Genomic DNA, 27,650 nt, shown 5'->3' on the forward strand with positions numbered 1-27,650 from the left:
ATAGGTCCCTTTCCCTTCTTTATAACTTTTTTTTTAATAAAGCTTTTTATTTTCAAAACACATGCATAAATGTTGGAGGTGGGATCAGACTCATAGTGAACACCATCATGCCACTTCTTGAAACAAATTAAAAATGTAGATTCTTTTGTTTCCCGCTGTTTTTTCTGTCTCCAAAAAAAAAAAAATTCTTACATACTAAAGTTTAATCATTTATAATTTTTTACTCATTTTTACTTACCCATAAAATGGAAATCTGGGTTATAACAACTGTAATTTATTAATAAAATGTAATACTTCTAAAAAGATCATTATAATTATTTGCATATTTGGAGCAAGGGTGAATGTTGAAAACTATTTTTGCATGTATTTTGAAAATAAAAAGCTATTATTAGGGGCAGCTTAGGTGGTGCAGTGGATAGAGCACCAGGCCTGAAGTCAGGAGGACCTGAATTCAAATCTGGCCTCAGACACTTAACACTTCCTAGCTATGTGACTGGGCAAGTAACTTAAACCCAATTACCTCAGGGGGAAAAAAAAGCTATTAAATTTTTTTTTTTAAGTATCTAAATATACTTGTTGAGTCATCAGGGTGTAGTGGTTAAAGAGCCTACATTGGAATCAGAAACAACTCAAGCCCTTTCTCTTATATATACTTGTGACTTAGTTATTTAGGTCTCTCAATCCCTCATAAAAGACTCTGAGACTTAAGTTGAAGATGACTGCTAAGTTGTATCTGTGGAGGGAATTTCCTCAATGAGAGTTTTCTACATCAGTGAAATAAAGATTCACCTCCTCCTCCAAACAATATATTTTGCATCTGTTGTATTGAGTACTGTGCTATGTTTGGGGATTTTTTTTTTCACTTGTATAAATGATTTTAACATCAATATTTGAAACATAGACTTTCATTACTATGATGTTAAACAGCTTGCCTTTGCAATAGTTGATCAGTTCTATGAAGACTTCTAACATCCAGAAATAACACCAAATAAGGATGCCACATTTGTCATAGGGGATTTGGATGCTAAAGTAGGACTCAACATATTTTTATATATATATATATATATATATATATATATATATATATATATATATATATAAAATCAATACAGAAATTAGATTGATTAAATATTTTTCAGCCAAAAGTGGAGAAGCTCTATAAAGCCATTTAAAACAATAACTGGAGACGACTTTAGCACATATTGTGAGCTTCTTATTGCAAAATTCAGACAAATTGAAGAAAATAGGGGAAAACATCAGACCAGACTTTAAAGATATGACCTAAATAACATCCCTTATGAAAATGAAGTAGAAGTGATATATTCAGGTACTGGTAGAGTACCTTAAGAACAATGAAAAGAGGTTGGTAGTCTCATATAGGAGGCAGCACCCGAAAAAAAAATCCAAGAAAGTAAGATGTCTGATAAGGCTTTACAAATAGCTGAAGAAAGAAAAAAGAGAAAGGGAAAGGCATAATCAACTGAAGGCAGAATCCCAGAGAATAGCACAGAGAGATAAGGTTTTCTTCAATGAGAATGCAAAGAAATAGAAGAAAACAATAGAATGGGAAAACTAGAGATCTCTAAAAGAAAAATAGAAATACCAAGGGATTGTTTCACACAAAAATGGGCACGAAAAAAGACAAAAATGATAGGGACTTAACAGAAGTAGAAGAGATTAAGAAGATGTGCTAAGTATATACAGAACTAGGTAAAAAAAGATTTTAATATCACTAATAACCATTATCAATCATAATGGCTAATGATCTAGAGCCAGATATCCTGGAGAATGAAGGTAAGTGGCCCTTAGGAAGCATTGTAACAATAAGGCTACTGGAGGTGATGAAATTCAGCTGGGTTAGTAAAAACTCTAAAAGATGATGCTGTTAAAGCATCATACAATTTGGAAAATTTAGCAGTGGCCAGTGCATTAGAAAAAAATCACTTTTTGCAATGCACTCATTTCACATACCCACAAGGTTATGCTTAAGATTTTCTGCAAGTTAAGCTTCAGCAGTATGTGAATGAAAAATAACCAGAAATGTAGGCTGGTTTTCAGAGAGGCAGAGGCATTGGAGACGTGATTGCCAACATTTGCTGAATTATGGAGAAAGCAAGGCAATTCCAGAAAAACATCCACTCTTGCTTCATTGACTTCACCAAAGCCTTTGATTGTGAATTACAATAAAATGTGGCAAGTTTTCAAAGAGATGGCAATACCAGATTATTTTGTATCCCAAGGAATGTGTATGCAGGTCAAGAAGCAGCAGTTAGAACTGAACATAGGACAAATGATTGTTTAAGATTGGGAAAGGAATATGACAAAGCTCTATATTGTCACTTTATTTAGCTTACATACATAATTGTTGTTCAGTCGTTTCAGTCATATCCAAGTCTTCGTGACCTTATTTGGTCTTTCTTGGCACAAATACTGGAAGGTTTGCCATTTGTTCCTCCAGTTCTTTTTACTTATTCTTTACTTAGTTTCTATCTGAAGCTCGATTTGATTTCAGGAAGATGAATCTTCTTGATTTGAGAGCTAATATTCTATATACTCTGCTATCTTGCAGCCCTTATATTACAGAATATGTCATTAGAGATACCAGGCTGGATAAATCAAAAAGCTAGAATTAAGGTTGGTGATAGAAATATCAATAATATCAGATATGCAAGTAATACTACTCTAATGGTCAAGAATGAAGAAAAATTAAGAAGCTTCTTCAGGGTGAAAGAGAAGAGTAAACAAACTGTCTTTGAAGCTTAACATCAGAAGAACTAAGACCTTGACAACTGGTCTCATCACTTCCTGCCAAATAAAGGGGAAAGAAATGGAAACAATGTCAGAATTTATATTTTTAGGCTCAGAGATCACTGCAAATAGCAATTGAATCCATGAAATTAAACATGTCTTGCTTCTTGGAACGAAAGCTATAGCAAATCTGAGTAGCATACTAAGAAACAGATGTCATGCTGCTGACAAAAGCCCATATACAAGGCTATGATTTTTCTAGTGGCTATGAAAGTTGGGCTGTAAGGAGGGCTGAATGTTGCAGACTTGATACTTTTTTGCTCTTTTCTTTTGGAATGTTTTTTGTTGCTGCCTCCTGTACAATATTGCCAAGCTCTTTCCATAGTTCTTCAAGTACTTTTCCAGATCTAATCATTTATATCTATTCATTTCCACTTCATATTCATAAAGGATATTATTTAGGCCATACCTATAAGGTTTGGTCTGATGGTTTTCTCTACTTTCGTCAATTTAAGGCTGAATTTTGCAATAAGAAGCTTGTGATCTATCAGTCTAAGTATTTTATTTTATTCATTTATTTGTTTTGCTGAGGCAATTGGGGTTAAGTGACTTGCCCAGGGTCACACAGTTAGGAAGCAATATGTGTCTGAGGTCAAATTTGAACTTGGGTCCTCCTGACTTCAAGATGATGCTCTATCTACTGTACCACCTAGCTGCCCCTAGAGGTATTATTTTAACTAATTATATAGAGCTTCACTTTTGGCTGCAAAGTATTTTATTAGTCTGATTTCTGTATTGACCATTTGGTGATGTGCATATAGTAAGTGGTTTTTTGGGTTTTTGAAAGAGGGCTTCTTATCTTGATACAATTCTGTTAGTCTTTGCTATGATTTCTTCAAAGCCAAATATGCCTGATATTCCAAAGATCTTTTGATTTTCTATGTTAGCATTCTAAGCCTCTATGATTAATGTGATATCTCTCTCTCTTTTTTTTTTTTTTTTTTTTTGGTATTATTTCTAGAAGATGTTACAGGTCTTCCTAGAACTGATCAACTTTGCCCTCTTTGACATCAGTGTTTGGAGTATAATCTTGTATTACTGTGATGTTAAATAGTTTGCCTTGGATTTGAATGGACATCATTTATTTTTGAGATTATACTTTAGTACTTTTCTTGGCCTTTTATTGACTATGAGGGTGACTCTATTTTTTTTCTAAGGAATTCTTCCCTACAGTAGTATGTGTAGTGATCACCTGAATTAAATTCAATCAAATTAAATTAAACTTAAGTGCTAATTAGTTGGTTGCTGTTGTTCAGTCATTTTCAGTCAGATCGATTCTTTTGACCACATTTGGGGTTTTCTTGGCAGAAATTCTAGAGTGGTTTGCCATTCCTTCTGTAGCTTTTTTTACAAATGAAGAAACTGAAACAAATAGAGTTAAGTGACTTGCCCGGGATCAAAATTTGAACTTTGAAAGACTTGTTTTCTTGACTATCAGCCCAACACTATTCACTGTACCACTTAGCTGCTATAATTAGTATAGGAGTTAAATACCCGACAATGAAATAATTCTTGAAAGACTGTTGAGAAGCCATTAATTTTGTTATACTATTGTCCCTATTCCCTGGAGCATTATCTTAATTTGTAGAAATTCATGGTGATCAGCTTATATTCATTTTAGTGTGTTAATCATTTTTCTATAACTAAGTCTTTTTTTCCCCAGAGATTGTAACAGAGTTCCTTGAGAAATTGTCTGAAAAACTTTCTGAAAGGTTAGTTTTTATTTCACTTTGTTAAGTGCATATATACTTAATTATAAAATAGTTAATTTATAGCAAAAGAAAAAAACATGAATTATATTCTTTGAGTTCCAAAGCAACTTTGGGGAATGGTTGCCCTTCTGCATACTAAAATTTAGAAATGTTCTCAAATTCATAGGTTGTTTTTTTTTTTTTTAGTAACCCATTATGGATATGTTATCATGAATTTGCATGAGTTTTGCTTTTGGATTGTCTTACATAATGTACTCTTTACATGGTAGTTGCTCAATAAATATTTATCAAAATTAAATTTATTTCTAGTCTATGCTTGTTTGTTGTATTTATTATTTACTTTGTATAAAAGTATTTCTTTTTATATGTCCTTCACAGGATCATAAATTCTATAGGATCAAAGATTATAAAGCTAGAAAGGTCTTTTAAAATTATCAAAGCCAACCTCACATTTTACAGATAAGAACACTGAGGCCCATGGACACTAAATTACATAGCTGATAGCATCTAAGCTAAGGTTTTTATGAATCCAAGTCCAGCATTCTTGTCCATCCATAGCACTGTACTGCATTTTTAATCATCCTACATTTAGTTCTCTTTGATGATTTATTAAAATAATTACTGTTCAGGATTTTTGTAGAATTTGGAATTGGAAAAACCTGTACAGATTCTCTAGTCCAGTTCTCTTATTTTACTATTGAAACAAATTGAGGCCTGAAGAGAGTTTAATTTGTGTAAGGTCATTTTGATAGTGTTACTTTACAGCCTTCTTATTTATGGGCAGAATAGTTGCAATCTTTTTAATATATTCATGTATGTCAGCTTCTTCATTGCTCTGATCATGTTAGTTACTCTTTATAGGATTATGACTAGTCTCATTATTTTCCTTAATCTTTTTATTTTCACAACATATGCATAGATAGTTTTTGACATTTACCCATGCAAAACCTTGTGTTACAAAATTTTTTCTTCCTTCCCTAGATGGCAAGTAATCTAATATATGGTAAACATATGCAATTCTTTTATATATACTTCTACAGTTAGCATGCTGCACAAGAAAAATCACATCAAAAAGAGGGAAAAAATGAGAAAGAAGACAAAATGCAAGCAAACAACAACAAAAATGAAAATACTGTGTTGTGATCCACTCTCAGCCTCCCCCTCTTTCCCCCACACTCCCAGTCTTCTCTCTGGATGCTAATGGCTCTTTCCATTGCAAGACCAGTATACATTTCTTGAGGAACTGTAAATCCATGTTTGGGTACATTATGGTTTCATCATAAAGGAAGATAATATTTTCTGTTTCATTTTTAATGGTATTCACATTTTACCCTCTTTTTTGATAAGAGCAGCTTATTAAAAGTTTCTTTGGGACTTCTGAGTCCCTTTACTGGATTATAGTACTTAGAGCTACTTGTCTTATATTTTGGATTAATTTCAGTGAATTATTGGATTCAATACTTTTTATTGAATATAAGGTAATATTACCTTGTATATTACCCCACTCTGAATCCCTTTCTCATACAGCAAAGAGGTTGTGTTAATTTTGCTTTCATTTAAAAAGTTATCCTATTTTTTTATTTTATTAATGACTAAATATTTTTCTTCTAATCATATATATGTGTACTTATAGATTATAAATTAGGTAGGCCCTTTGTAATTTTGAGTTATATTCAAGAAAATCATCTGTTTCTTCTGAGACTTAAAATTCCAAAAATGTTGAACATTTTTAACCATCACACATTTGGAACTCTTCTGCTGATTTAAGAGGAAAAAACATAGCTTAACCTCTAAATTATGATTTTTTTTGTCATATCATTTGAATTTCATCAATTAAAATTTATTTTTAAAATGTGTTTGATCTGTTGGCTTTTTTTAGGTAGAGCAAAAACGAATGGTATAAAGATGACTTATCAATGATTTCATATTTCTGTAATTCTTATTTTAATATTTGTACTTTTACATTCTGAAAAGATGATTTTTAGGAAATGAGGAATAGGAGAGAATGGGAAGAATTGCATAGGTATATTAATTTGTAGAGAGTTCAGTCTTGGGGTTATTTGAAAGTAATTGCAATAGTGTTGTTTCCTTGAGCAGTTACTTAAATCTTGTCCTAACAATTATTCATGGTAAAATTGCTTTACAGAACTATAAAAGATTTTGAGATGATGAAAGAGATGAAAATGAAACTAAATCCTCAAAATTCAGTAAGTGTTTTTATGATTATATTATTATAATATAAGCTTTATTTATAAGAATGGAAAGCGCCAGTCAAAATAAGTAATCTGATGGTTAATATTTGAGTTTGGTAATGATTAGTAAAGCTCCTGAAGAGATGTGACCTAGGTACCTCTATCCATGGCATTCTTAAAATCTCTTTTTATTTTTTATATTTTATTTTTATATATATTTTTATCTTTATAAAATGTTTACATTTTTATTTTTGTAATTTTTACACAGTTTTGTTTTGTTCTTTATTTCTTTGTAAAAATATTTTGTAGTTGAGTTGATATAAGTAATGAATTTGCTTTGGTAGTTTGGTTCCCAGATATTTTCCTTCTCATGAAATTTCACAAAATTTTAGCTCCTGGGAATGAGAAATATTCAAATATTGCCTATGCGGGATTGTTTTTTTTTTCCTCCTTTGAAAACTTTTTAGTTTACTCAGTTTAGTTCACTCAGAATTTGAATATATTCATTGATTTGCTACTATAAGTAGGTCATTAATTGTAAGATATGTGTAGCTTCTTCTGAATGTTCTCAGATATAGCTGTGCTTCCAGTACTAGAAGATAATGATCTGTTTCAAGTCTGTCCCCTTAATGGTAGACCATATGCCTGGGTTTTCTTCAAATGTGGAGGGACTTTAGTTTCATGTTAATGAAGATATTTAATGATAATTAATTAAGATAGTTAATGAAATAATCTACAAAGTCTCAGCCAATGCATTCTGATACTGTTGTGTCTCATAATATTTTCAAGAAAATTGAATTGCTTTTAAATATTTTTAACTATTTATAAGAATTAATAAAGTATTATTAATTCTTATAATGTTGATATTAAAATGAGTAGATTCAGTTACTATCCTATGTATAGTTTATATAAAATCAATGTATAATAGATTTGCATTCTCATTATGAATTTATTAAGTTTAACCAGGTAATCAATTGGGAAGCATTTATGAAATGCCTGTTGTATGATAGAAATACATTCACATTTTTAACCTCAAAGGACTGACAGGTGAACATACAAAGTAATTACAAGTTAAGTTCTCATTGGCAGGTTACTGATTCCTGAGGAGGAGGGGAGGGGTTGGGAAAGGCATCCTATAAGAGGGATTGTTCTGTTCTAGGAGACATTTGAAGGAAACAAAGGATTTCAAGAGACAGAAGTAAGGTAGAAACCCCTTCTGGGCATGGGAGATGGTCAGCTCAAAGGCATGGAAAGTAGGGAGCAGGAGAGGAATAATAAGGATGCTATGAATGGGCTGAAGGGGCAAAGGGAATAGATGGGGGAGTGAATGATGAGAGGCTTTAAGAGCTAAACAGATTTGCTTAGATTTGGTCCTAAAGTTGATGGGGAGTCTTGGTGTTCATGAGTAGGGGAGTGACATGGTTATAGCTATGTTATTTATGAAAATCTGTGGCCTCTTTTTGGAGGATGGATGGGAGTAGGCAGGCAGGCATAAAAAAAAAACAAAACAATTTAAAGGCTATTGCAATAGTTTATGGAAGAGTTGATGAGAGTATGCATCAGGATTGTTGATGGTAAAAAATATTATGAAGTAAAAATGACAAGATTTAATTATAGTTAGTATTTACATAATACTTTATGGTTTGCAAAGCATGCACAAATATCTCATTTTTATCTTCACAATAACCTGGAAAATGGGTGTGTTATTATCCCCATTTTGCAGATGAGGAAACTGAGGCAGAAAGAATGACTTTTCCAAGATTATGAAGCTAAATATGAGTTTGGGGCTTGATTTGAAGTCAGGTCTTCCTGATTCCACTACTAAATCATATTTGGCAGGTAATTGAACATAGAGGATGCATAATGATTCCAACAATGCAAACCTAGGTTGGTTTGTATGCGCTTACCTTTGATAGAAGAAGATATGCTAGAAGTGGGGGTTTCCTTCTCAGTTTGGGGTACAGGTAATGAATTAAGTTACTGAAGATTCAAATAATAAACGTGTTTGGTTTTCACACAGTATTGAAAAGTTGAATTTTTTATTGTAGACATTGATGCCTTGGGATCATCCTTATTACAGTGGTGCCATTCGTGCAGAGAGGTGAGTTTTCTGAATTTACAGCAGTGTCATGAAATGTAATAAATACTAATTACTGTTCAGTCATATCTGCCATGGCATGGTGAAGCCAAGATGGCAGAGATTACACATTTCTTTCTGACCTTCTCCTTCAACCCTCTGAATTAGCTCTGGACTGGCAGAACCCACTAATATTGGGAATGCAAAAAATTACCAGCAGAAGATAATTTCGAAGATCGCCAGAAAAGATCTGTTTCAATCAGAAATGGGATGGAGACAGTCAGCACAAGCAGCTGAGCATAAACGCCAGCATAGCATGGCAGAGAATCTATGGTTAGGAAAGACTAGAAAAGGTCTGTTTCAGTTGGAAACAGGAGGGAGGCAGTCAAGCACAAGCAGCTGAGCACAAATGCCAGCCCAGAGTCCTGGGGCAGTGCAGACTCCACATGGCAGAGAATCTACAGGGAGGAATCTACCACAGTGCTGGCTACTCTGCCCTGGCTGTAAGCCAGTAGCTCAACAGAGAAGTTAGAAAATATCTAACACAAACACAAAAGGTAAATATTGAACCCTGAAACCAGAATCTCATGGAACCTGGCCACGCCCACTTAACACCGGGAGTGAGTCAGCACTGACCCAGCACAGTTGGGGCTGCTTATATAGGAAGCTCCTGCTTGTAGAGGAAGCTTGGAAAACCTTCCCTGCCCTAAAAGCAGACCTTAACTTTCTTTAAAAAATGAGTAAAAAAGTAAAGAGAGCTCTGACAATAGACAGCTTAAATGGTGAGAGAAGAACAGATATCAACCCTGAAGAGATTAAAGACAAATTGTTTCCAGATGAAGCCCCAAAATGTAATATAACTTAGTCCTCATCACACAAGGCTCTCCTAGAAGAAATTTAAAAGGATCTTAAAAGAGAGCTAGAAGAAAAATGGGGGAAAGAAATGAAAACTTTGCAAGAGGGTTTGGAAAAGGCATATAATGCATTAAAAGATAGATTTGATAAAATGGAAAAAGAAAATAACTCCCAGAAAAACAGAATTTCCTGAAACAAAAAAAGAAAATAACTCCTTAAAAAACAGAATTTGTGAAATGGAAAAAAATTTCATAGAACAAAACAAGTCATTTACATGATTGGACAAATACAAAAAGAAGTTAAAAAAAAGTAAATGAAGAAAATAATGCACTAAAATTCAGAAATGAACAAATGGGAATAAATGATTCAATGAGATATCAATCATATCTTCCTTTCTGGAAGAGCAAGATTAGCAAGGTGGTTCAGTTTGCTTATTTACTTTGTCATCATATTATGAAAAAAATGTACAGCTTAAAATACACATGTGTGTGATTATTGTTACTTATTTACAAGCTTAAATGTAGTAGGGACCACAGTAGAAATTGATATTTCAATTTATCTGTTAGATGAGATGGCATTAATTTTCTCCCACACATCCTCTACATGGGGTGTATTCAGTGTTCTGGATATCTTTCGGAAGACCATTTGACATTATGTGGATAGGCTTATATCATTTCATTTACATATTGGTTATCTTTGACTTTCAAAAAAATAGTCAGGAAAATATAAATAACTATTGAGCTATGTTTCTGTTTTCCCATCTCTAGGAAATGTATATGAGATTAATCTACAAACATGAAGACATTTAATGAGAATATTGGGAAGGAAATAGGGTTTTGGAAATAATATTTTCTAACATCCTATGTTTGGAAACTATTTAAAACATATTATACAAGTGACTGAAAGGTATAAAGATTACAAGATCCCACTGGGCTTATTTTTTGCCTACAAAGAAGATTTTATCGGGGCAGTTAGATGGCACAGTGGATAGAACACCAGTCCTGGAGTTAGGAGTATCGGAGTTTAAATCCAGCCTCAGACATTTAATACTTCCTAGTTGGGTGACCCTGGGCAAGTCTCTTAACCCCAAATGTCTTTTGGTTGAGCAAAATATTTTCTTAAAGGGCCTTCTTCAATAATATGACTTTTATATTGTTTCAGATCATGTAAGATTATGTGAAAGATCTGGCAGCAGAGGAAATTTCTATTCTTTGATAATTTACATCCAGTAAGCATAATAGAGAGAAGTATACCTGCCAAAGATATTTCCATTATTCTAGAAGATGTCTTACATGAATTTCTACTGGAAAGAGATGTTATCTAATTGCTTCTGTTTATAGACATTGTGCTTTTCACCTGAAATTTTAAAATGTTGAAGAGCTACTTAAATGAAATTTATAGTAACTCAGAAGAATGGATGGTAGGCTAATACAATTAAAAAAAACTGGATTAGAGCAAGGGAACTTGTATTCATATTATTACTCTGCCATTTAATACTTGTGAGTGGTCTTGGAAAATCTTAACTTCTCTCAGTCTCAGTTTCCTTATCTGTGAAATTATGGGATTAGATTAGGTTACCTTTAAGGTTTATTCTCCCTTTAAATTTATGACTTCTAAGGCCTAAATATTGATAGAAGGAAAACCAAATGAAGAAAGAACAATTTTTCTCTTTATCACATAGATTTGATTGATAAGCTATAGCAGATGTATTAAAATTTTATGTAACAGGATTACAGGAACTCAGTGACTGAAAAGAGATAATACCTGTACTTGGTGAAGAATGCTTGTTTGTTTTAATGTTTATTTGACATTTGTGTGGCAGCATAGATTCTTAGGGAAATCAATATGGAAACAAGACTTAAAAAAAAAAATCCAACCATACTGTCCCTCCAAAATTTCACTTGTGAAAATACTCCATCTGATGCTATTTTGCTATATTCTTTTCTTTATTCCGTTTGCCATTTTTCATTGAGTGATTTCCTTTTTCAGAATGCTGTTTCTAATTTGGACAGTAGGCGGTGTCCTGGGATCACATCTCGAATAGCTCATTCACCCAGTTAACTGACATTCCTTTTACTGTTTGTTATCTCCATTATGTCATTGTTCTGAAAATCCAAATCTAATTCCAAGCTTACTTTTACTAGTAGCATTGTTTAGAAAATAATATTAATTTTTTTATACTCAGGATATAAATTCAAGTTTTCTAAGTACCTTTGTGGATATACATTTGCTAGAAAACTCTAAGGAGATATTATCTATAATGTTTATTTTTATGGTTTATTTAGAAAAAAAGATATTTAGACAATTTAGTGTTGATAAACATTGACTTCTGGAATACATTATAACGCTAAGAAGTTATTTAGCATGTTTGTTTTGTTGAAACAGCTTTAATCCAGAGTACACTATACAAATTTTTATGGATAGTGGTACTTTAAATAGTTATAAAACTACTGGAAAGTCTATAATACTGTAAAAATTTCTCTTAGTGCAAATTTTTCTTGCCTTTATGACTTTTTTTAAAAAACTTCATTATAATAAAACAAAAATTATAATTGTAACTAAAGCTAATTATAGATTAGTTATGTTTATTTTCTATTCAGGCGCTAATGTGGTTTAGTGACTCTAATCTTAGAAGGCCTAGGTTTAAGTACTAACTCTGATACATACCATGTGTGTGATACATACTGTGTATGGACCAGTCATTTATGCTTTCAGTATCCAAAGTATTTCTCTTAAGACTATAAATTCAGGTTGTTTTTTTTTTTTTTTTAAATTGGTTGGCTTGACTTATGTTTTAATTAATTATTTTATTTTAATGGTGTATCATTTTTCTGATTACAAGATGGTTTTTAGCATTCATTTTTGTAAGAATTTGAGTTCCAATTTTTTTCTCCCTCCCCTTTTTTCTTCTTCTCTCCCCAAGAATCCAGCAAACTAATATGAGTTATGTGTATACAATCAATTTTTAATATCATGTTGGGAAAGAAAAATCAGAACAAAAGGGAAAAAAACATGAGAAAACAACAGCAAAAGTTGCTCTTAACTTTGAGCCTATTCTGTCTCATTTGAAATGTTACACAGTATTCTTAAGCTCATTTCTTAAATTTTGTTTGTTTGTTTTTGTTTTTTTATTACAATATCTATTTCTATTCCCTAGGTGAGAGTGTAAGTAAATGTTTAGCTCTTTTCATTCCCTTCATAGAATAGATATTTACTCAACTATTGAATTTAATTACATTGAGTCATCATAATGCTATAATGAAATCTAAATATGTTATTATTTGTACTTTGAATTTCTTTTTCATTTTTTGTTTCATTGAAACATGATTCCATATTACTCATAGCTTTTTTATAAATATAAGTTACATTAGAAATGGTAATGCCAATACTCGTTTTTGAACTTTTTTCTGCTCTGTCTACAATGATTTGATGTTATTAAGTTCAGTGTTGCCTTTACAACAATAATAATAACAAATAATAACAAATTTGAGTAGCATCATATATATATATTTTTTTTGAATAGAATTACTGTGCATGTGAAAACATTCAGAATAATTTTTCATGATCTCAGTATACTTCTATATGAAATAATTACAGTCATCAAATAATATGACAGATTTAAGAGTATTGTTTGATCAATGATGATGAATGTTGTATTTACAGTGGTTGTACAGAGCGCCAGACTGACTGTTTTAAGCAGTCCTTATAGGGATCTCTATCTTTTATTGATGCAGTCACCATGTACAGAATCTGGAGCTCAGTTTTAATATTTTTTTGAGCTCAATTTTATCTTTTTTGCCTAAGGGTAATTAAGTTCTGAGAAAGGGAATTGCCTTGTGTGCTTTCAAATCATGAGGTAAATTTATTTATAATGGGAAATCAGTGTCAGATCTTACAAAAATGGAAGGCCAGTAATGCTGATTTACTGTGATATATAGCTTTTATGTGGTAGACCTAGATTTTCCCTCTACTATTGTCACTTGGTAATGTCTCTTCTTTTGAGATTCATTCAGCCTATATCATCAAATCATGGTCTCTAGCTGTTATCATCTACCTTCCCATTCTCTCTCCTTTCTTAGTTACTATAGTGCTTGGTTTATAGTCTTTCTTTGCTCCCCTATTCCTGCCCTTATATTAGGGAACTTTGGCAAATATACTGATAATTTTTCAAATATCCTAATTTCTTTTTCTTCTTTTTTTTTTTAAATCTGTACATACATTTTATTTTATTTTATTTTAGTTTTATTTAATAATAACTTTATATTGACAGAATCCATGCCAGGGTAATTTTTTTACAACATTGCACTTGCTTCTGTTCCGATTTTTTCCCTCCCTCCCTCTACCCGCTCCCCTAGATGGCAAGCAGTCCTATATATGTTAGACATGTTGCAGTATATCCTAGATACAACATATATTTGCAGAACCGAACAGTTCTCTTGTTGCACAGGGAGAATTAGATTCAGAAGGTAAAAATAACCTGGGAAGAAAAACAAAAATGCAAATAGTTCACATTCGTTTCCCCAGTGTTCTTTCTTTGGGTATAGCTGCTTCTGTCCATCATTTATCAATTGAAACTCAGTTAGGTCTCTTTGTCAAAGAAATCCACTTCCATTAGAATACATCCTCATACAATATCGTTGTCGAAGTGTATAATGATCTTCTGGTTCTGCTCATTTCACTTAGCATCAGTTCATGTAAGTTTCTCCAAGCCTCTCTGTATTCATCCTGCTGGTCATTTTTTACAGAACAATAATATTCCATAACATTCATATACCACAATTTACCCAGCCATTCTCCAATTGATGGACATCCATTCAATTTCCAGTTTCTAGCCACTACAAACAGGGCTGCCACAAACATTTTGGCACATAAGGTCCCTTTCCCTTCTTTAGTATCTCTTTGGGGTATAAGCCCAACATTAGCACTGCTGGATCAGAGGGTATGCACAGTTTGATAACTTTTTGGGCATAATTCCAGATTGCTCTCCAGAATGGTTGGATTCGTTCACAACTCCACCAACAATGCATCAGTGTCCCAGTTTTCCCGCATCCCCTCAAACATTCATTACTTTTTCCTGTCATCTTAGCCAATCTGACAGGTATGTAGTGGTATCTCAGAGTTGTCTTGATTTGCATTTCTCTGATCAATAGTGATTTGGAACACTCTTTCATATGAGTGGTAATAGTTTCAATTTCATCATCTGAAAATTGTGTGTTCATATCCTTTGACCATTTATCAATTGGAGAATGGCTTGATTTCTTATAAATTTGAATCAGTACTCTATATATTTTGGAAATGAGGCCTTTATCAGAACCTTTAACTGTGAAGATGTTTTCCCAGTTTGTTGCTTCCCTTCTAATCTTGTTTGCATTAGTTTTGTTTGTACAAAGGCTTTTTAATTTGATATAATCAAAATTTTCTATTTTGTGATCAGTAATGGTCTCTAGTTCATCTTTGGTCACAAATTTCTTTCTCCTCCACAAGTCTGAGAGATAAACTATCCTATGTTCCTCTAATTTATTTATAATCTCGTTCTTTATGCCTAGGTCATGGACCCATTTCGATCTTATCTTGGTATATGGTGTTAAGTGTGGGTCCTTGCCTAATTTCTGCCATACTAATTTCCAGTTATCCCAGCAGTTTTTATCAAATAATGAATTCTTATCCCAAAAGTTTGGATCTTTGGGTTTGTCAAACACTAGATTGCTATAGTTGACTATTCTGTCTTGTGAACCTAACCTTTTCCACTGATCAACTAATCTATTTCTTAGCCAATACCAAATGGTTTTGGTGACTGCTACTTTATAATATAATTTTAGATCAGGTACAGCTAGGCCACCTTCATTTGATTTTTTTTTTTCATTAATTCCCTTGAGATTCTCGACTTTTTATTGTTCCATATGAATTTTGTTGTTATTTTTTCTAGATCATTAAAATATTTTCTTGGAAGTCTGATTAGTATAGCACTAAATAAATAGATTAGTTTAGGGAGTATTGTCATCTTTATTATATTCGCTCAGCCTATCCAAGAGCACTTAATATTTTTCCAATTATTTAAGTCTGACTTTATTTGTGTGGAAACTTTTTTGTAATTTTGCTCATATAATTCCTGACTTTCCTTTGGTAAATAGATTCCCAAATATTTTATGCTATCAACAGTTATTTTGAATGGAATTTTTCTTTGTATCTCTTGCTGTTGGATTTTGTTGGTGATGTATAAAAATGCTGAGGATTTATGGGGATTTATTTTGTATCCTGCTACTTTGCTAAAATTATGAATTATTTCTAATAGCTTTTTAGTAGAATCTCTGGGGTTCTCTAGGTATACTATCATATCATCTGCAAAGAGTGATAGTTTGGTTTCCTCATTGCCTACTCTAATTCCTTTAATCTCTTTCTCGACTCTTATTGCAGAGACTAGTGTTTCTAATACAATATTGAATAATAATGGTGATAGTGGGCAACCTTACTTCACTCCAGATCTTACTAGGAAAGGTTCCAGTTTTTCCCCATTGCATATGATGCTTACTGCAGGTTTTAAATATATGCTCCTGACTATTTTAAGGAAAAGTCCATTTATTCCTAAGCTCTCAAGTGTTTTTATTAGGAATGGATGTTGGATTTTATCAAATGCTTTTTCTGCAACTATTGAGATGATCATATTTTTGTTTGTTTGGTTATTGATATAGTCAATTATGCTAATAGTTTTCCTAATATTGAACCAGCCTTTCATTCCTGGTATAGATCCTACTTGGTCATAGTGTATTATCCTGGGGATGATTTTCTGTAATCTTTTTGCTAATATTTTATTTAAGATTTTAGCATCAATATTCATTAGGGAGATTGGTCTATAATTTTCTTTCTCTGTTTTCAGCCTGCCTGGTTTAGGTATCAGTACCATGTCTGTGTCATAAAAGGAGTTTGGTAGGACTCCTTCAATCCCTATTTTTTCAAATAGTTTATTTAGCATTGGAGTTAATTGTTCTTTTTTTTTTTTAATTTTTTATTTAATAATTGCTTTATATTGGCACTCGTTTCTGTTCCGATTTTTTTTCCCCTCCCTCCCTCCACCCCTTCCCCTAGATGGCAAGCAGTCCTTTATATGTTGGATATGTTGCAGTATATCCTAGATACAATATATGTTTGCAGAACCGAACAGTTCTCTTGTTGCATAGGGAGAATTGGATTCAGAAGGTATAAATAACCCGGGAAGAAAAACAAAAATGCAGATAGTTCACATTCGTTTCCCAGTGTTCTTTCTTTGGGTGTAGCTGCTTTTGTCCGTCATTTATCAATTGAAACTCAGGTCTCTTTGTCAAAGAAATCCACTTCCATCAAAATATGTCCTCATACAATATCGTTGTCGAAGTGTATAATGATCTCCTGGTTCTGCTCATTTCACTTAGCATCAGTTCATGTAAGTCTCGCCAGTCCTCTCTGTATTCATCCTGCTGGTCATTTCTTACAGAACAATAATATTCCATAACATTCATATACCACAATTTACCCAGCCATTCTCCAATTGATGGGCATCCATTCATTTTCCAGTTTCTGGCCACTACAAACAGGGCTGCTACAAACATTTTGGCACATACAGGTCCCTTTCCCTTCTTTAGTATTTCTTTGGGATATAAGCCCAATAGAAACACTGCTGGATCAAAGGGTATGCACAATTTGATAATTTTTTGGGCATAATTCCAGATTGCTCTCCAGAATGGTTGGATTCGTTCACAACTCCACCAACAATGCATCAGTGTCCCAGTTTTCCCGCATCCCCTCAAACATTCATCATTACTTTTTCCTGTCATCTTAACCAATCTGACAGGTGTGTAGTGGTATCTCAGAGTTGTCTTAATTTGCATTTCTCTGATCAATAATGATTTGGAACACTCTTTCATATGAGTGGTAATAGTTTCAATTTCATCATCTGAAAATTGTCTGTTCATATCCTTTGACCATTTATCAATTGGAGAATGGCTTGATTTCTTATAAATTTGAATCAGTTCTCTATATATTTTGGAAATGAGGCCTTTATCAGAACCTTTAACTGTGAAGATGTTTTCCCAGTTTGTTACTTCCCTTCTAATCTTGTTTGCATTAGTTTTGTTTGTACAAAGGCTTTTTAATTTGATGTAATCAAAATTTTCTATTTTGTGATCAGTAATGGTCTCTAGTTCATCTTTGGTCACAAATTTCTTTCTCCTCCACAAGTCTGAGAGATAAACTATCCTATGTTCCTCTAATTTATTTATAATCTCGTTCTTTATGCCTAGGTCATGGACCCATTTCGATCTTATCTTGGCATATGGTGTTAAGTGTGGGTACATGCCTAATTTCTACCATAATAATAAATTGAATATGTCTAAAATTTTTCTCTTAAAGCCAATTCTGAAGGCAGTAAGATACCCACTATATTCATCCCCCTCCATTCTTTCTCTCAGACATAATAGGTTTCCTTTGCCTCTTCATGAGATGTAGTACCCTCACTTTATCCTTTTTCTGGTACAATGTCCTTTCCACATCTAGTTTCTAGAACAAGGTATACATGTATTCTTTATACATCTTTATAGCCGAAATATAGTTCCCAAGATTAATCTTTACCTTTTTAGATTTCTCTTGAGTTCTATATTTGTAGATCAAACTTTTTGTTAAGTTCTGGCTTTTTCATCAAAAATAGGTGAAATTTGCTTACTTCGTTGAATGTCCATTTTCCTCCCTGGAAAAAGATGCTCATTCTAGCTGGGTAAGTTATTTTTGGTTGCATACCAAGTTCCTTAGCCTTTTGGAATATCATATTCAGGCCCTTCGATCCTTTAATGTGGATGCTGCTAGATCCTGGGTGATCCTTATTGTGGCTCCTCGATACTTGAATTGGGTTTTATCTAGCCGCTTGCAGTATTTTTTTCCTTTGTCTGAGGGCTCTGGCATTTGGCCACTATATTTCTTGGTGTTTTGATTTTAGGATCCCTTTCAGTAGGGGATCGATGAATTCTTGTTTGATTTTTTTGGATTTGCTTGACTGATTCTTCTTGTCTCCTCGAGTCATTCAATTCCATTTGTTCAATTCTGAGTGAAGTATTTTCTTCACTCACTTTTTAAAAATCTTTTTCTAATTGTCCAATTGAGTTCTTTTGTTCTATGGAATTTTTTTCCATTTTGCCAATTTTATTTTTTAGAGGGCTGTTTTCTGTTTCCAGTTCACTAATCCTATTTTTCAAGGATTTTATTTCTTTGTCCACTCTGTCTTTAAATGAGTGGGATGACTTCTCCAGACTCTCTTGCCAAGCCTCCCTCTCCTTTTCCCATTTTTCTTCTAGCTCCCTTGTGAGAGCCTTTTTAATTTCTTCTATGAGGTTCATCTGTGCTGAGGAACAGATGATCTCCTCCTTTGGGGATTCACCTGGAGACAGTCTGTTTTTAGTCTCCTCAGGATTTAGAGTCTGCTCTCTGTCTGTATAGAAGCTGTCAAGGGTTAAAGTCCTCTTCAATTTTTTGCTCATTTTGTCAGAGAAGAATCAAAGACAAACTAGCAAAAAGAAAAAAGAGAAAACCCCTAAATAGGGTCTGCTTTTTTGGGGGGGAGGGGCTGGGTGGTGTTACCGAGCTTCCTCTACAGACTGTGGGGGCAGCAGTGAGGCACTAACAGGACTGTAATGCGTCTGTGCTCTCAGACTCCTAGAGCATGCTGAGACACTGTGGGGGAGGGGTGGCCAAGTCCTGAGAGACTCCAGCTGTTTGGGGTTGTATTCTTTACTACCACCACCTCTTCCCCTCCCTCCCCCCCAGGTGTTTTTAACTTCTCTGCTGGGCTACTGACTTGCTGCCAGAGCAAAGTATCCAATCCTGTAGCAAAGCTCTCCCTACAGAGATGGCTGAGATTACATCCCACTCTGCTCAGTTCTAAGCTGCTTCCCATGCTCTTGCTGCTGCTGCCTGCCCTCAGCCTGCGCCCGATCTAAAACTGTCTCTGCCCTCCAGCAAAAACAGACCTTTCTTGGCGAATTTCAAAGATGTCTTCTCTTGGTAATTATTTTGGGGTTTTTTTTTTCAGTTAAGCATTAATTCAGAGGCTTATAATGAAATGGATAGTGAGAAAAAACGTGGAGCTTACACAGCTGTGTGCCTCCTCTCCACCATCTTGGCCAGAAATCCAAATATCCTAATTTCTATGATATCTCTTCCACCTCCAACTATACACACCATCCTCAAGTGCCCCATTTCCATGAAATCCAAAATTGCTTTATCTGATTATAATCTATTTTCATAATACCTTTCCTTCTGCCTTACAACCCCTAAGCATATTTATTTTGTTATCTTCAATTTCTTTACTTCTCAATTCTTTTCTAGTCCAACATCCCTGTACTGGCTACACTCTTCTTCCTTCCCCATCCCAAGTATTTGATGAATTAAATTCTCCATTGTCCTCTTTTCAAGTCCTTTGCCTCATATTCTATCATTGATCATGTACTTTTAAATTCCAGCCTTGGATTACTCTCATCACCTCTTACCTTTGTTCCTATTCATGTATTACTGAAAAAAGGAGAAAATCATGAATCCATATTAATTGAATCTACTATAAATTTATGTTACATAATCTCAACTGGATTCCTCACCTCAGCAAGGCAGTTCTCTTATACCTTCCTCTTTGGTATTGCATTAACTTCAGTGGCTTTTCACTCAACACACATTTATTAAGTACTTCCTATATGCCAAGCACTTTTCTAAGCACTGGAATACAAATAGAAATATTATATATTTTGTACAAATACAAAAATAGTTACTGCCTTCAAAGAGCTTTCATTCTAATAGGGGAAGACAATATAAAAGGAAGATAAGAAGAGGGGGAGAAGGGAAATAAAGGTACTAGGCACTCATTCATGGTGAAAAAACTGCATCTGGGGAAGAATAAAATATAGTTGGCCTAGGAACTGTCCTCAATTGATTCTAGGAGAGAGCCATCTGATGGGAAGGAGAGGCCACAAGAGCAGAGGAGAGAGTACTTTCAGTGTGTAAATGCCAGGTCAGATTTTCAGGATGAGAGGTTTCCAGAACATGGTAGAGAAAGTCTATCATGGTGAAAGAGTATAACCTGAAAACAAATGAGACCAGATCTTTTCATCTCTTCTCAAATACTTAATATTTGAACATCCTCCTCTAACCCTTAGCTGAGAATCTTGTCTTGTATTTCACTGAAAAAAATGAGGCTGTTTGCTGAGGCTCCTTTTCCTCCTCGCCTTATTTCGCATCATAGACATAATCAATCACTATCTCCTCTTTCATACCTTACTCACATGAAGATATATTTCTTTTCTTTGCTAGGGAAAAAACTTCAAGTGCAAGTGATTCTAATCCATCTTATGTTGTCCAGCAGATTACTCTCTGTATTATTCATCTTTATTTAGTCATCTTCAGTTTTTCTCTGTTTCCTGAATACTTTTATACTACTTACAAATATGTCCTCTCTCTCATCCTCAGAAATCCCTTTCTTGATCTATCTATCCTTGATAGCTCCTGTCTAATAACTCTCCTCCTTTTTTTGGTTAAACTCTTTGAGAAAGCCATTTGCAATAGCTGCCTACACTTTCCTTTTAGTCTCTTCTTAACTTTGCATATGTTAGCTTCTGATTTCTTTATTCCATTGATACTGCTCTCTCCAAAGTTGCCAGTACTCTTATTTGTCAAAACTAATGGCCTTTTCTCAATCCTTATATTCTGTGATCTCTCTGTAGTCTTTGACATTGTTAATCACTATCTTTTTGTTGATACTCTTTTCTTTCTGATTTTCTATAATGCCATTTCCTGATTCTCTTACTACCTCTCTCAGTACTCTTACATCTCCTTCTGTAGCTCTTCATCTAGGCTACCTAACCAACCATGAATGTCCCTCAAGGCCCTGTCTTAGGCTCTTTTCTCCTTTTGTACTGTTTCAGTTAATGCATTCTTCAGCTCTAGTGGATTTAGTTATCTCTATGATGATTCTCAGTATTGTCCTTTCCCCCAAATTCTCCCTCTTCCAAACTTTCCTGTGTGGAGAGTACCACTATCATCTCAGTCACCCAGGTTCACAATATAGATGTTATCTTTCTTCTCTCTAACCCCTCTTATATCCAAACTGTTACAAGGTTCTGTTGATTCTACCTTTTCTAACATCTCTCATAACCCTTGTTTGTGACACTGCCACTATACTGAAGCAAGCCTACATTAATTTACTTCTGAACTATTGCAGTAGTCTTTTGGAATGAATCACTGTCTCAAATCTATTTCCATTCCAGTCCCTTCTCCACTCAACCAGTATCAAAATGATTTTCCTAAGGACCAGATCTATATATACTTCCTTATTCAGTAAACTCCAGTGGCTCTTTCTTATCTCCAGGATCAAATATAAACTCCTTTCCTTTGTTTGTGTGGTAATAACTCCTGACCTTCATATAATGCTTGGAAGTTTTCAAACTTTAACCATACATTATGTGATTTCATCCTCACAATTTTGTGAAATAGACAAGACAGATATTATTATTCCCATGATACAGAAAAGGAAATAAAAGCAATTTAAAGTATACTGTGTATAGGACAAGTCTTCTGATTCAAAAAAATCTTTATAGGCAAGAAAATAGAACTAAACAATTAATTAAAATTTGTAGGTTAATGTAATATGAAACTTGAATTAAAAAATTCAGGTTAGAACATAAGGATGGAGGCATAATGAAAAAGTGATTTAAAATGTTAGAAGAGTTTAGGTGGACTATTCGGTTAATATGAATCAACAACCTGATGTAATTGCCAGGAAAAGTAATGTAATCTTTGCTTAAATTAATTCACGTGTTTACGTATAATGAAGTGATAGTCCTACTATATCCTGCCTTAGAATCCATCTGGAAAATTGTCTTTACTTCTGATCTTTCAATTTAGAAGGACATTGCCAAACTGGAAAATGTTCAGAGGGAGTCATCTTGGATAAATGAAGAGCTTTGAGACTAACCTGGAAAAGGCAATACTTAGTAGAGGACATGATAACTGTCTTCAAGTAATGAATTATTAGACTTGTTCTATTTGATCTCATCAATCAGAAATCAAAACAGTGGCTGGATATTGCAAATAGGCAAATTTAAGTTTAATGCAAAGAACAACTTAATAATAATTAGAGTCATTCAAAAGTAGGATGGGATGCCTTGGAAGTAGTGGCATTCCAACAAAGGGTTTCTGGTCCAATAGTGGGATATGTTATTAAAAAAAGATTCTCATTCAGGTATAGCTTGGTCTGGTTGACTTTTTTACCTTTGAGTTGTCTTTCATCTTTGATTATGATTCAGTTCCAATGTAGTACTACAGAAACTAATCATCATGTGTAGCAATATCTTTAATAAAGAAGTAATGGGTAAGGGAAACAGGCATCTCATGACCCCACTCTGTGAACTGGACAAAGGATGATTGAAAACACCTCTCACTGGCCCTCATCACTTCACATTTGGACTTTTCCAATAGTTTGTTAGTGGATCTGACTGTTTCAAGTCTTTCCCACTCTAGTCCTTTCTCAGCCACTGAAGTGATTTTTCTAAGGTATAGGTATAAGTATATTACCCTTATGCTCAATAAACTTCAGTGATTCCTTTTCGTCTTGAGAATCAAATATAAGATTCTCTGTTTGACCATTCAAATCCCTTAATAATGTAACCTCTATCTCCCTCCCTACCTTTCCAGGCTTCTTACACCTAACTCCTCACCATATACTCTCTGATCCAGGGACCCTGACCTCCTTGCTATTTCTTAAACAAGGTATCCCATCTCTTGGCTTCAATCATTTTCACATCAGAGCCAAACATTGGCTGTTGCTCTTGCTCTTCTTCTTCTTCTTTGCCTCCTGGCTTCTTTAAGACCCAATGAAAATCCTGTCATCTGCAGGAAACCTTTTCTAATCCCTCTTCAATTTTAGTGCTTTCTTTTGTTATTATTTGAATATTCAAATATATATATAAAAGAGAGAGAGATAGAGAGTGAGAGTGTGTAAGTAGGTGAAGTGGGTGAAGTCAAGAGAATCTGAGTTAAAATCAGGCCCAGACACTTTGTAGCAGTGTAATTCTGGGCAAGCCATTTAACCCTGTTTGTCCTACTTTCTTCCTCTTATAAAATGAGCTGGGGAAAGAAAAGGTAAACCATTTCAGTATTTTTGCCAAGAAAACTACAAATAGGGTCACAAAAAGTCAAGCATGACTAATCGACTCAGCAACAAATACTATAGATAGCTTGTTTGTACATATCTGTTTGTTGTCTCTCCCATTGGATTGTGAACTCTTTGAGGGCAAGGACTATTTTTTACTTCTTTTGGTATCTATAAGGGTTATTACAGTGCTTGGCATATTGTTTATGTATGTATATGGGTGTATGTATATATGTATATTATAATTGTATACATGTATATATGTGTGTGTATATATATACATATATATAGAAAGTTCTTAAGAAATCTTCATTGATAAAACATACACATATGTAGAATTTTTGTAGACATCCCTTAAACTCAATATGGATATGAGTAGGAGTGTAGAAAAGGGAAATGAGTTATAAAAGGAGAGTAGATTAAAATAAGGAATAATCACAAGCAAAACAAACTTTCGTAGATGGATCATAAAGAGTGATTAAAAAGAGAGAAAGAAAGTTTAGGAATTAAAGATCAGAGTCTAAGTTTAGGAAAGAGAAGAAATTCAAAAGAGTAGGAATACATCATTCAGAAATTATTAGTGGTAATCAGATTCATTCTCTTTCTCTACCCATTCAATCTTTGCAAAGAGAGAGATAATGAAAAGAGGAAAACTTTTAGTGGTTATGATAGAAACATGCAATTAATATTTCAATGTAAAATATGATTAGTATGTTTACCCATAAAATGGAGGAGGGTAGCAGAATGGATTAAAAAGCATAATCCAACAATATGTTCTTTACAAGCAGCACCTTTGAAATAAATGATTTACATAAGTTACATAAGAGTTTTTACATAAGATTTACAAAAGTTAAATATAGGAGCAAGGGTAGATTTATTATGTTTTAACAGTTATTTAAAAAGGCAAACTAATGAACTGGATAATCACATAAGAATTACAAGAAATTATCGAGTTGTCAAAAATAAAAAAATGACAAAAAAATTCACAATAAATGAAAATAAAGAAAATCTTTAGAAATTTATGTAATTATCTGCTAATAAAATTAATAATTGAAATGGATAAATTTGTAAAAATAAAAATATACAAATAGATTAAGAAATAGAAATTTTAACTTAATATCAGAAAAAATTGAATAGATCATCATAAATAAAACCTTAAAGAAATGAAAACCAGCACTAAAAGGATTTTATAAACAAATTCTATCAACAATTCCAATATCAAGCAAATTGTTTGCAAAAATAGGCAAAGAAGGGATGCTGCAATTTCCTATTACACAGATATTGTCTTGATAACTAAACTAGGGAGAAAAAACCTATATAGAAATATCCCTAATGAATTTCACTGCTAAAATATTAGCAAAGCGGCTACAACAACACATTTAAATGATTGTACACTCTAACATAGTTGAATTTATACTAAAGTTCATTATTAAAAACTATATACATAATAGACCATCATCTTGTAATGACAAAAACTTTGAGAATTATATGACCATATCAGGGTACAGAAGAAGCTTTGAAAATCCCAAAGGAACTATGCAGAGGTAAAAAGTTCTTGACCAAATGAGATAGAAAGAATTCCAGAAGTTAAAGTGGACATCTTTTATTTTTTAAAAAAATTTTAATATTTTTAAATTTTTAAAATTGTTTTTAATTTTTAAGTTTTAAAATTTTTAAATTGTTTCTGTGTAAACAAAAACAATTTCTGCAGCAAATTTGTAAGGTAAAGGTATGATATCCAAAGTATATCGAAAATTGAAGAAAATTTCTCCCCCAATAAGTAAGACATCAAAGATATGAATAAACAGTTCTTAAGAGATCAACAACCATATAAAAATCCTTCCAGCTATTCTACAAAGCAGTTTGGTTCTATCCATCACAATCATTAAACTGTGTAAACTTTTTGACTCACAGATACCACTGTTAAGAGTTATACACCAAAGTAATCAGAGACAGAGGGAAAGAATCCAAGTGTATAAAAATATTGGTAACAACACTTTTTATTGTAGCAAAGACCTAGAAGTCACATGGGTGCTCCTCTGTTGGGAAATGGATGAACAAATTGTGGTATGATTTTTATTAGAAATGTTGGAAGAGAGCTAAAAAAAAGGTTCAGATAATTTTGGGAGGACTTGTATGAACTAATAGAAAATGAAGTGTACAGATTCAGATAAACAATTTATATAGTGGCTACAGCTTGTTAAAAAGAATATAACTGTGAAAGACAAGAACTATAATCAATGCAATGACAAATCATGACTAAAAGATAGCTGATGAATCATGCTTCCCACCTGTTTATGAAAAGATAGTAAATTATAATTGTCCAGTAAAACTTACATTTTCAGACCCAGCCAATATGTGAAATTGTCTTGGATGGTTATACATATTAGAGGGAAAGAGGTTTTTGTTCGTTTTTTTTTTTTTTTTTTTTTGAAGAGAGGACAGATTAAGTGGTTTTGATGGTGATACTTTTAAAAAGGAAAAAAGAAATGAACATCAGTGAAAAGTAAACAGCAATGCTGTGTGGGAGAGAGAGGAGAAGGGAAGGAGAAAAAAGTGGAACACAAAATTTTGCAAAGGTGTATGTTGAAAATTATCTCTGCATGTATTTGAAAAAATATAAAACTTATTTTAAAAAAATAAAAACAATGCAAATAAACCGTCAAAGTTATTTAGATAATTAATCTTTGTATACTGAATGACAAGTGAAAATAATTAAATAATTTAGTTGAATTAGCAATTGATGGAATGATGCTAGACAATATAATACCAAAATAAAAGTTTCCAAAATAAACCCTCCCCCCCCCAAAAAAAAGGAAATGGTAGAAGGAAATTCAGTAGTTATATAAAGAACAAATTATATAAAACATAAATTTATATGTAAACTTTTTTGCATAATGAGACTTTAATTTTTGTAGATGTTAATTTTATTCATGATAGAAAAAGACTTCAAAAATAAGCAGCCTTGGGGGCCTGTCACTGCCTGTGGAGGTCAATTCAGGTCTTTGTCCCAATAAATTTCTTAATCATGCCTTTCTGTAGATCTTGTTTTTCTTTACACTGATACTACCAGTTGGACTTTAGAGATTCTGTAAGGCTTCTTTGATGTGTGGTTATTTATTTCTTTTTTTAAACTACTGATGAGAAAAATATAAGTAGAATAATAAGGGTGTTGTGGGATGGAAAAAATCAGGAGACCCATCTTGTAGTTAAGCGCCTCTTTAGCAAGGAAGTGTCTGAATGCTGACAGATGATTTCACCTTTCTGAGCATCAGTTTTCTTAGGGCTAAGTTCTAAGCCTTCTTCATCATGAGTTTATGGAAAGGAAGTAAATGCTATTTCAGTCTTTAACATTTAAAGACTATTACAATCTATATTTCCAGATTTCTTTCACATTACTCCCTATCATACACTCTTTAGTCCAGCCAAACTGATTTTGTTGTTCCTCATATATGACATTCCAACTTTAACTTCTAGGCCTTTACTTTGGATTTATATGTTTATTTTGTATATATATTGTAAATGTCACATTTCTATGTTGTCAGCCTCTGTCCCCAGTGTCCAGACTAGTGCCTGGAATATTGTAGGCATTTATTAAATGCTTATTGTCTGATTAGTTAAAAGTTCTTTGTGCTTCAAGCAGTTTGTGGCACCATTTATATTGTGTTGTATTAACACGTATGTATGTATGTGTACATATACATACATACATACTGGAGAGTGGACTTTAATAATTTTCCTGAAAAATCCGGATTAACGTTGCTGTTACATAGAATAAGAGAATATAAAAGTAATTTGCATTTGGTCCTAGATTATATAGAGTAAGTACTTGTGATATATGATATTCAAAA

The 27,650-nt window shown here is 33.2% G+C and overlaps 1 protein-coding gene across 1 annotated transcript in view; it reads left to right on the plus strand.

Annotated features, from left to right (window-relative positions):
- The window catches only part of MIPEP (mitochondrial intermediate peptidase), a 163,019-nt gene that overhangs the window by 26,940 nt on the left and 108,429 nt on the right, over positions 1 to 27,650 (plus strand). The window contains exons 8-10 of the mRNA XM_051986567.1: positions 4,472 to 4,520; positions 6,667 to 6,727; positions 8,761 to 8,813. Of these exons, the coding sequence (XP_051842527.1) occupies positions 4,472 to 4,520; positions 6,667 to 6,727; positions 8,761 to 8,813 (163 nt within the window). The remainder of the gene's footprint in view (positions 1 to 4,471; positions 4,521 to 6,666; positions 6,728 to 8,760; positions 8,814 to 27,650) is intronic.

Source organism: Antechinus flavipes, chromosome 3 (genome assembly GCF_016432865.1).
Source record: "Antechinus flavipes isolate AdamAnt ecotype Samford, QLD, Australia chromosome 3, AdamAnt_v2, whole genome shotgun sequence".
Taxonomy (NCBI): Eukaryota; Metazoa; Chordata; class Mammalia; order Dasyuromorphia; family Dasyuridae; genus Antechinus; species Antechinus flavipes.